Consider the following 10,449-nt stretch of genomic DNA (forward strand, 5'->3'; position numbering starts at 1 on the left):
CGGGTCTTAGCTGTGGCTGGTGGGCTCCTTAGTTGCAGCCAGCGGGCTCCTTAGTTGTGCCATGGGAACTCCTAGTTGCAGCATGCATGTGGGATCTAGTTCCCTGAGCAGGGATCTAACCCACGTACCCTGCATTAGGAGGCGAATTCTTAACCACTGCACCACCAGGGAGGTCCCCACCTTCTTGATCCTCATACATTTTCACATGAAGTATAGTTGTCTTTGATGATGAGCATATTTTTGCTTTTTCTACTTCTCACTACTTTCTGATTTTTCTATAATGAACAAGTATATCATAAAATATGAATTTTCATAGAAAATTAATACATTATGAAATACTGTCATCTATGGCATTGATGTTTTTAAACTCCTTTGATTACTCAACTCTCTTTGGTGCCCCTTGAGGCACCTTTCAAAGGATTCCTCTACGCTAGAGGAAGTAGATACACTTAGAAGAAAATGTAGAAGTCAAGACTCACGTGGGAGCCACAGTTATTCAGTTTAAGGTTCTTTGTGCCCCATTTCCCTTTTCTTTTTTATGTAATGGGGAGTTGCCAGCATCACTCTGCTAAGCCTAGCTTCTGCCCAGGCACCTAGGACATGACTGCGTGGGCAGACTCCATGGGAAGGCTTCTTCTTTACCAGCTGGGTTTAGTCCCATTTCAAACCCCCATCCCAGGTATAATACCATAGATGCTCTTAGTCTGTTGAAATCCATCTGGAGGAGGTGTTTGTTCTCCTGTGTTTAGATAGAGAGACAAAAGGAAGGAGATAGCCCATAGTCAGACTGTGATTACTAAGGATGGGAGACTTAAGGTTCTTAAATGAGAAACATCGTCCAGAATTTACCCAAAGGATGTTTGTACACAAGATGATACTGTAAGAATGTTCATCGAAACATAGTTTACATAGAAAAACTTGTCTACAATTAAAACACACAACAGTAGGGAGCTGGTCTGGTAAATTACAGTACAGACTTATAATGTACTGGGTAGTCACGAAAAATAACGATACAGAAGAAAATTTAATAAGATGGAAAAAATTGCAGTATATTAAGTGAAAAAAACCATATTGATCCCATTTTATCTTTTAAAATAAAGGTGGAGCACAGAGGATTTCTAGGGCAGTGAAACTACTCTGTATGATATGATAATGGTGAATCCATGTCATTATACATTTGTCAAAACCCATAGGATGTACAGCACCAAGAGTGAACCCTAATGTAAACTTTACTTTGGATGATAACAATGCGTCAGGTTCACCAATTATAACAAATGTCCGACTCTGGTGAGGGATGTTCACAGTGGAAGAGGCTGTGTATGTGTGGGGACAGGGGGGACATGGGGAATCTGTACTTTCTGTTCCATTTCACTGTGACCCTAAAACTCCCCTAAAAAATTAACTCTGTTTAAATTGAAAAAATAACATTGTGAACCCCAAAATGTTAGCCATGATTGTATCTGGTGGTTAGGTTAAGGGTGATTTGTTTGCATATGTACTTTTTTACGTTTTCCAAATGTTCTTTCTAATTTCGTTTTTCAATGTATATCAACATTTTATTAAAATTTTTCCAAATTTTTATTGTGGTAAAATACACATAACATGAAATTTACTACCTTAACCATTTCTTAAGTGTACAGTTGAGTGGTATTAAGTACGTTCATATTGTTGTATAATCATCGCACCATCATCTCTGAAATTTTTCATCTTGTAAAACTGGAAATCTATAGCCATTAAACAATAACTCCCCATTCCCCTCCCCACCTCCAGCCCCTAGAAACCACCGTTTTACTTTCTGTCTCAAGATTTTTTACTAATCTAAGTACCTCATATAAATGGAATCATACACGATTTGTCCTTTTGTGACTGGATTATTTCACTTAACATAATGTACTCAAGATTCATTCATGTTGTAGTACGTGTCAGAATTTCCTTTTCAAGACTGAATAATATTCCGTTGTATGAGTATATCACATTCTGTTTATTCATTCATCTGTCGATGGACACATTGGTTGCCTCCATGTTTTAGCTCTTGTACATAATGCTTCTATGCACATGGATGTGCAAATATTTTCAAGATCCTTCTTTCAATTCATTTGAGTATATACTGAGAGATGGAATTTCAGGATCACATGGTAATTCTATTTGTAGTTTTTTGAGGAGCTGCCATACTGTTTTCCACAGTTGCTGTACCATTTTACATCCCCACTAACAGTGTCCAAGGGTACCAATTTCTCCACATCCTCCCCAGCACTTTTTTTTTTTTGATATTAGCTTTCCTAATAGATGTGAGGTGGTATCTCATTGTAGTTCTTTTTTTAAATTTTTGTTGGAGTATAGTTGCTTTACAGTATTGTGTTAGTTTCTACTGTACAGTAAAGTGAATCAGCAATATGTATACATGCATCCCCTCTTTTTTGGATTTCTTTCCCACTTAGGTCACCACAGAGCACTGAGTGGAGTTCCCTGTGCTATATAGTAGGTTCTCATTAGTTATCTGTTTTATACATAGTATCAATAGTGTATATATGACTCTATCTGGTGGTTAGGTTAAGGCTGATTTGTTTGCATATGTACTTTTTTACGTTTTCCAAATTTTCAACAGTGGATGTATGTTATTTTCATACTCACAAAAAAGATATATTCTTTCAAAAAGAAATCCTGGCTGTAGATCCTTCAAACCAATGTTCTTCGTGTTGACACCCCGCTTTCTTTCCTCATCCTGAAAGGGCCACCTGAGTGAGGGGTATGGGCAGCTTTGCAGCATCTACCTCAAACTGCTGAGAACGAAGATGGAGTACCACACCAAAGTGAGTCTTTGTGACAATCCTGCTGCCACTGCCAGCCATGCACTCCCCCCCGCCCCTGCTTCCCCCACCTCCCCGCCCTGTCCCCGCACACCTGGCTGGGCTTAATTGTCAGGTTTTCCAGGTAATGAGACAGCCTGGCTTCTTAGGGAGTGTTCACACCATATCCCAGCTATGTAAGAGGAAACATTTTATAGAGTAACTGCAGTCAGGCCCCTGGGATGTGACAAGGGGCCTGGGATTTTGGCCCAGGTCTTCTGCACCTTTTGTTCCCCATTTTGCAAATAGAAAGAGGAACCCGATCCACCAGGTGGCCTTATAAAAATACTTCAGAAGCACTGACTTGACTGTTAATGGAAACAACGCCTTCCATTTATATGTTAAGTTTCCACACAGGACCTTCTAATCAAGATATGACTTTAGCTGATATTTCTTTTCTTTATATAAGATTTTTTTATATTTAATTTATTTATTAGTATTTATTTTTGGCCGCGTTGGGTCTTCTTTGCTGCACGCAGGCTTTCTCTAATTGTGGCGAGCAGGGCCTACTCTTCGTTGCAGCACGCAGGCTTCTCATTGCGGTGGCTTCTTCTGTTGCGGAGCACGGGCTCTAGGAGCGCGGGCTTCAGTAGTTGTGGCTCGTGGGCTTTAGAGCGCAGGCTCAGTAGTTATGGCACGCGGGCTTAATTTCTCTGCGGCACATGGGATCTTCCCGGACCAGGGCTTGAACCCGTGACCCCTGCGCCACCAGGGAAGCCCTAGCTGGTATTTCTTACACACTTAATGCATGTAAAACTGTGTGCCAAGTGGCATATAAGATTAAGAAAAAAGGGTCTACTCTTTAGGCGTTTACAGATCTGTCGGAGAGAGAAGCTTATACACTTGCAGTAGCTGTGTAATAGTGCCGGGCAGGTATGTGTGCCTGCAGAAGAGTGCCAGGGATGTTTTGAAATGATGGAGGGATATGGCATCCTAAAGGGCAGAATGAAGGAAGTGGGTCTTGAGGTGGTCCTTGAAGGGTGGGTATGAGGCACATAGGAGGTAAGGAAGAATGGCATGCCAGGTGGGAGGTAAAATGGCCAGAATTAGGGAGCTGGCGGTGGAAATGGAGAAGGGGACCAGGTCATCATAATGTCCAGACTGAGTGAGGAAGTAAATGCGACCAGAAGGATAAAGGCACCGGCCTGAGTCTCTGAGGCAGATGAGCAGGGTTGGTGGGCCTGAGGGCAGGAAGGGGCTGCAAGGCAGAGCGCCGGGTGTTACAGCCAGAGAGGGAGGTGCCGGCGTGGAGGATTTCTTTCTTCAGAGCCTGAAGAACTCACACTGGCATTTAGAGCCCCCTTGGTGGACTGGCCACCCGTCTCTCTGTGCTCCCCTCCACCTGCCCCGCTGCCCTGTGCTCCACCCGCTCCAGACAGACCACACCGAGGAAGAGAGCAGGATCCAGATACTCGACGGCTGATGAGCCTACATAACTTCCCCTGACTGTGCGGGTGCTTGATGTAATATTCTCCAGCCTTCAAGTTTATTCTACTGATTATGTTTTGCTAAAGTTAACGTGAGAATGGGTTTGCCTGCCCTGAGCTCACAATAGCCGCTTCAGGAGATGGCCAGAGGGCAGTGGGAAGCCTGGAGAGTATTCAGAACAGATTGGAAATAAGCAAAGGCTGCACTGCCTGCATGGTGTGGGTGTCAAGTTGAAGACCGACCGCTCTCACACGCTCGGTGTCATTGTACCACAGAGGAGATGTCCATGGCACAGGCTGTGAGCGAGGGGCCCTCCCCCGGGTCCCAGGGTTGGGATGAAGCCTTCCCCTATGATGATGGGCGGTGGGTGTTCTTTGCCGTGAACCAACCACAGGCTGTGAGCGCTGCCACACCTCCCCAGGGAGCATGCAGGCACCTGTACCAAGCAGAATCCACCTGCTGCAGCCCGCGCTCACCGGGGCTGGCTTGCTTGATGTCAGCTTAGTTGGTCTGTATAGAGAGCTCTTGAGGTGCCCTGTTCTGACTTCCTCTGCCTCCCTTCCAGAATCCTAGGTTCCCAGGCAACCTTCAGATGAGTGACCGGCAGCTGGACGAGGCCGGAGAGAGTGATGTTAACAACTTGTAAGTGGCTGTCCTCACATTCTGGACTCGATGAGAGAGAAAGCTTGGGTAGATGCTGTCACTTCCGGTTAGGGTCACAGATGGCCTGAGGGCAAGGGCAGTGGCTGGGGTGGGGACTAAAGCCCCTGAGTGACTTGACCTTGGGGCCACTTACTCCTGGAGCCTCCTCAAGAACCCTTCCAGGGCGCCTCCCACTCCAGGCCTCCCTTCTCTGTGCCCCTCTGCCCTTTTTCTTTGCTGCTTTCACTGTTGAATTCGCCCTGCTTGATCTTCCAATGGCCTTAATACCCACTTAGGTCGGGGCTAAGAATTGAAGCTGGTGTGTGTGTGTGTCTGTGTGTGCACGTGTACATTGGCGGCAGTACAGGGCTTGGGGGCCGGGACAGGTGGAGCACTGGCCTCAGGCCGTGAAGTATAAGCTCTCTTTCCTCTTGGGTCCAGTTTCCAGCTGACAGTGGAAATGTTCGACTACCTGGAGTGTGAACTTAACCTCTTCCAAACTGGTGAGTCTCTCCCTCCCGTCTGGCCCAGGCTTTCCTGGGCATTCACCTAACCGCCAGCCTGGTTCCCTGCTTGGACCAGCTGGCCTAGCCCCCGTCTCCATACAAGTTGTGCAGTTCAGGGCCAGGGAGATGGAGCTGCCCATACTGTGTCTGTTCTCTTGGCCCTGGTGCAAGGAGGGGCTGAAGCCCAAGGGCATTTTCACGTGAGTGGAAAGACTGCGATCCGCACCCTGCTGGCCTCCCCGCTAAGCCCAGGCCTCCAAGAGTCCAAAGACAGTTCCGGCCTCTGACAGACCCTAGACTGTGGCCCCAGCACTGGCTGGTCCTTTGGCCCAGGCTTGTGTGCTGCTCAGCTGGGCTGGCCCTCAGGGTGTATTTCTGCCCAGGTGGCCTGTGCAGTCACCCTTTCTGCCCCAGCATCCCGTGATACCTGGCTCTCTTTCCATATGCATTGATCACTTGGGTTATTAGCAATAGATGCTGAGCTCCTCCTCAAAAATCAGGAACCATGCCTGCTCACCTCTGTTCTAGCCCCATGCCTGGCATATAGCAAGTGCTCAACAACCAATTTTAGAATGCTTGCTTTCTGCATGAACAGCAGTGAAGAAACAACAGGTGGACAGAGTTCATAAAATGTTGTCAACGGGCTTCCCTGGTGGTGCAGTGGTTACGAATCTGCCTGCCAGTGCAGGGGACACGGGTTCGAGCCCTGGTCCAGGAAGATCCCACATGCCGCAGAGCAACTAAGCCCATGCGCCACAACTACTGAGCCTGTGCTCTAGAGCCAGAGAGACGCAACTACTGAGCCTGCGCTCTAGAGCCTGTGCTTCCAACAAGAGAAGCCACTGCAATGAGAAGCCTGCGCACCGCAACGAAGAGTAACCCCCGCGCGCAGCAACAAAGACCCAACTCAGCCAAAAATAAATAGATAAATAAATAAATCTATTTTTTAAAAATACTGTCGACATCCAGCTGAATGCTCTGGAATTATCTGGGGAGAATTAGCTAGAGTTTTCTAGAGAGAGCTCCCCCAAGTCTTCGCACAAACTCTGCCATCGTTAAATGGCGGTGGTTTTCTCATCCCCCAGAGAGCAGTGATTCGGAATCAAGAGCATCCTCTACACGTTTCTCCACCTGCCCCCCATCCTCAGTCACCTCTTGTGAGCCACAGAAATCGAGAGAGCTGGTATTAGAAGAAGTCTGTCCGGCTCCTGAGTCCTAGTCTGTGACCCTGTAAGATTGGGACCAGAACGTTCGGAAGGAGGCCCTGCATTTTCAACTGCGGGAAACGTGGGCCAATTACAAGTAACATTTATTTGGTGCACTTGCAGTGATTCTCAGAGTGTGGTCCCTGGACCAGCAGCATCGGCATCACCTGAGAACGTATTAGAAATGCACACTTCCGGGTCCCACCCCAGACCTTCTGAATTAGAATCTCTGCGGGTGGGGCCCAGCCATCTGTTTTAACAAACTCCCCAAGTCTGCACTGTCCAACAGCGTTGCCACTGGCCACGTGTGACTATTTAAATTAATTACGATTAAGTAACATTCAAAAGTTAGGGCCTCCGTTGCACTCACCACATTGCAGGCACTCGGCAGCCACACGTGGCTAGCATATTGGACACACGTACAGAGCCTTTCCATCATCACAGAATTCTCCTGGAGTGATCCTATGGGGGGATTCTGATGCATGCTACAGTTTGAGAAGCGCTGAGTTAGAAAATAGTTTTCAACCCTGGCTGCATATTAGAATCACCTGGGGGCCTTTTGAAACCCCACTAATGCCCCAACCCTACCCCAGACCAATTAAAAAAGAAGGGGGCATGGAGGAGTTGCAGGCAGACATTAGTAGTTTTGAAATTTCCCCAGGTGATTTTAATCAATCTCAAAGCAAATGGGAAGGACCACTGCACTGTTGCCATGAACTTTATAGGACATTCTCATTTAATCCTTACGAGACCTCCTTACAAGACCCTTAAGAGGTATGTGCTATTAGAACCATCTGCATCTTACAGAAACGCATCTGGAGGCACAGAGAGGTTGAGTAAGTTGCCCACGGTCACACAGCTCTAGATGTTACTAGATGCCAAGGGGCATTCCTGGAAAGCGGCAGGCAGGCCGTGAGATGGAGCGGCCTGGGGTTCCTTGCCAGCGTGGAGCCTAAGGAAGCCAGGAGATTTGGGGATGGCCGCCTCGCAGTGACAGCTGCTTTTAATTTGTGTCAAGAAGAAAAGCTGCCTTTTAATTAGAACCGTTTGGGGTTTGTTTTTTTTTTCTTTCACTTGACAGACTAAGCCTGTTAACAGGGACTAGTACAGCCAGGGAAGGCCGAACACAGTGGCTCTGGGCTTTCCTCCGGGGCAGTCCCACTCACTGAGGGACTGCAGGGAAAGTCTTTCGGTGCCGGCCACGTGCAGAGTCTCCGGAAGCGGTGGGCAGCCTCTGCAGAGAGGAAATCAGCCCTGGCCAGTGGTGTGCACTCAGGGTCCACGGCCAGGCATCTGGGTGCTTGGTTTAGGAGCGAGGGGCAAGGGGCAGGGGGTTAACGTGGAGGGGTCTGTGGGAGCAGCTTGCTCTCTGGAGCCCGGGAGAGTGGAGGGCAGTACTTCCGTTGACCGGCTCCCCCAAGGACCTCCGTCAGCCTTGATCCTGATGGTTCGTCCTCTTCCTGGCTCCTTGCCCTGGGTCCTTGTAGCCTCTCCTCCAATTGTCCACCTGGGTTCCTGCATTTCCCCCCTTGTGGTGTTCCAAGAACCCTGTGACAAGCCAGCAGGAAGCCAAGGCTGAATTATTTCTTCGTGTTCTGATCAATGTTTGATAGTTTCCCCACGTTTTCTGTTGCACAACCAGATTGGGTGCTTCTCAGGGTCAAGATCACCGTGAGACCAAGTTCATGGCTGAGACAGAGGGCTGAATTGGCTGTCAAAAGCCCCTTTCGATCCTGAAATACTGATTCCCCATAAAACGGAGGGCTTCCCTTGAACAAGAGCCCACCTCCCCATTAAATCAGAAACCTTAAAAGGGGATGTGTTCTTCCTGCCCATATGGGAGGGAGGTGGGGGAGGAAGCATGAAGCAAGCTCCTCAGACCGGAAGGAGGCATTTGGGATGCTCCGCCCGTAAATCCCTCCCGCCGGGCTGTGCACAGAGTAGAGCAAGTTCATTTCACCTGTTTGTGACACACAGAGCATCTTGACTGCCAGGGCCACAGGCTCCTGGTCTAGCCGTCGCTGGCCACAGGGGCCCTGGCTTTTAACTCACCATCTCTCAGCAAAACCGCTTCTTGGCTTTGTGGCCCCCTTCAAGTTACTTACTCCCCTGTATGATGGGGATACTCTTAGCTACCCCATAGGAGTGTTGAAAGGGTTAGATGCATCACGTGAGATCATGATTGCACAGAATAGGTCCTCGTGTGTTAGACTCCTGCCTTCTCCCGTCTGAGAAGGTCGCCTCTAATTTCCTAGCTCTGCTGCCTCTCCCCTTTCTGTCCCCTAGTGTTCAACTCCCTGGACATGTCCCGTTCCGTGTCAGTGACGACAGCCGGGCAGTGCCGCCTAGCCCCGCTGATCCAGGTCATCTTGGACTGCAGCCACCTCTATGATTACACTGTCAAACTTCTCTTCAAACTCCACTCCTGTGAGTATACGGGGCTTGATCTCTGGAAACTTCTGGCCGGAAGGAGGTTCACAGCCTGAGGCTGTCCCTGGAGGGAAGCAGCTCCCCCCAGTGCCCTTGGCTTTCTGCTCCTGACCCAGAAGGCCCTGGAGCTCCCGGCTGTCTTGAGAATAGAAGAGCAGGGCCAAGCCTTGCTGTGCTCAGGGAAGCACCTGGCCTGCCACAGCCGTGACTCAGGATGGCCCTCACCCTCCACCTCCAGCTCTACCACGTCAACATCATATGTGTCATGTACGCTGCAGACCACACAGATGAGGACAGACCCGGCCTAGACCCACAGGAGCAAAGGCGGCCGTTTCCAAAGAGTTCATCAACGCAGTCTCTTTGTACAAATGGGTTTTGTGGAGAAATGTAAAATATAAAACAGGGCTGCTCAAATCAATGGAAGGCCACACCTCCCCTAGCCACAGATCCTTGGGATGGTTTCGCGGAATGTATTTTGGAAACTACTGGTCTTGTGGACGTTCTTATCCGTTTATGTGCTTCTTTTTTTTTTTTTTTTTTAGGAATATATATATATATTTTTTTTACATCTTTATTGGGGTATAATTGCTTTACAATGGTGTGTTCGTTTCTGCTTTATAACACAGTGAATCAGTTATACATATACGTATGTTCCCATATCCCTTCCCTCTTGCGTCTCCCTCCCTCCCACCCTCCCTATCCCACCCCTCCAGGCGGTCACAAAGCACCGAGCCGATATCCCTGTGCCATGCGGCTGCTTCCCACTAGCTATCTACCTTACGTTTGTTAGTTGTGCTTCTTATTTAAAACGATGTGTGTGGGTGCTGCTTCCTCAGGGTCTGCATTGTTAAACCATATCCCAGATGAATCTGATGTGGGTGGTCCCTGGGTCACACTGTGAGGTGGCCATCGTGAAGGGTATACACATTCAGAGTGCATGGATGGTGGAAAACCGAGAAAAATCAAGACTCACATGGATGTTAGCAGGTTTTATTGCGGAAGTCTAGGACAAGGGGTACTCTGGAACAGGCCACTGACAAGGAGTAGTCTGGTTATTTAGACCAGAACAAGGGAAGCAGCATCACTGTCATTAACGCAGGAGGGTTTCATGGGAGGGAGGTTGGAATTCCATGTTCAAGGGTTAGAAGGGTTTTGGAGCAGGGGGGCGTGTCTGAAGGAAGCAGAGAGGGTAGACTAAATCCCAAGAAAAGAAGGCAGGCAGTTGCATAGAAGCTCTGAATACAGATGAACTTGTTCCTAAGATACTACAGAACCAGTTGCGCACTAGGACATCCCCACTTCCTTCTATAAAGTGGTGAGTTGTGATAAGAGACAGGTAATTATTTGGGTTTAAAGGCCTTCTTTAAAGGCAGAGCAATACACAAGACCTTC

At 48.2% G+C, this 10,449-nt stretch overlaps 1 protein-coding gene across 1 annotated transcript in view; it reads left to right on the forward strand.

Moving 5' to 3' along the window:
* The window catches only part of HIP1 (huntingtin interacting protein 1), a 153,175-nt gene that overhangs the window by 111,117 nt on the left and 31,609 nt on the right, over positions 1-10,449 (forward strand). The window contains exons 5-8 of the mRNA XM_027126129.1: positions 2,730-2,810; positions 4,840-4,916; positions 5,358-5,419; positions 8,914-9,054. Coding sequence (XP_026981930.1) covers positions 2,730-2,810; positions 4,840-4,916; positions 5,358-5,419; positions 8,914-9,054 — 361 coding nt within the window. The remainder of the gene's footprint in view (positions 1-2,729; positions 2,811-4,839; positions 4,917-5,357; positions 5,420-8,913; positions 9,055-10,449) is intronic.

Source organism: Aethalodelphis obliquidens, unplaced genomic scaffold (genome assembly GCF_003676395.1).
Source record: "Aethalodelphis obliquidens isolate GAN/ISIS:26980383/991018 unplaced genomic scaffold, ASM367639v1 scaffold30, whole genome shotgun sequence".
Lineage (NCBI taxonomy): Eukaryota > Metazoa > Chordata > Mammalia > Artiodactyla > Delphinidae > Aethalodelphis > Aethalodelphis obliquidens.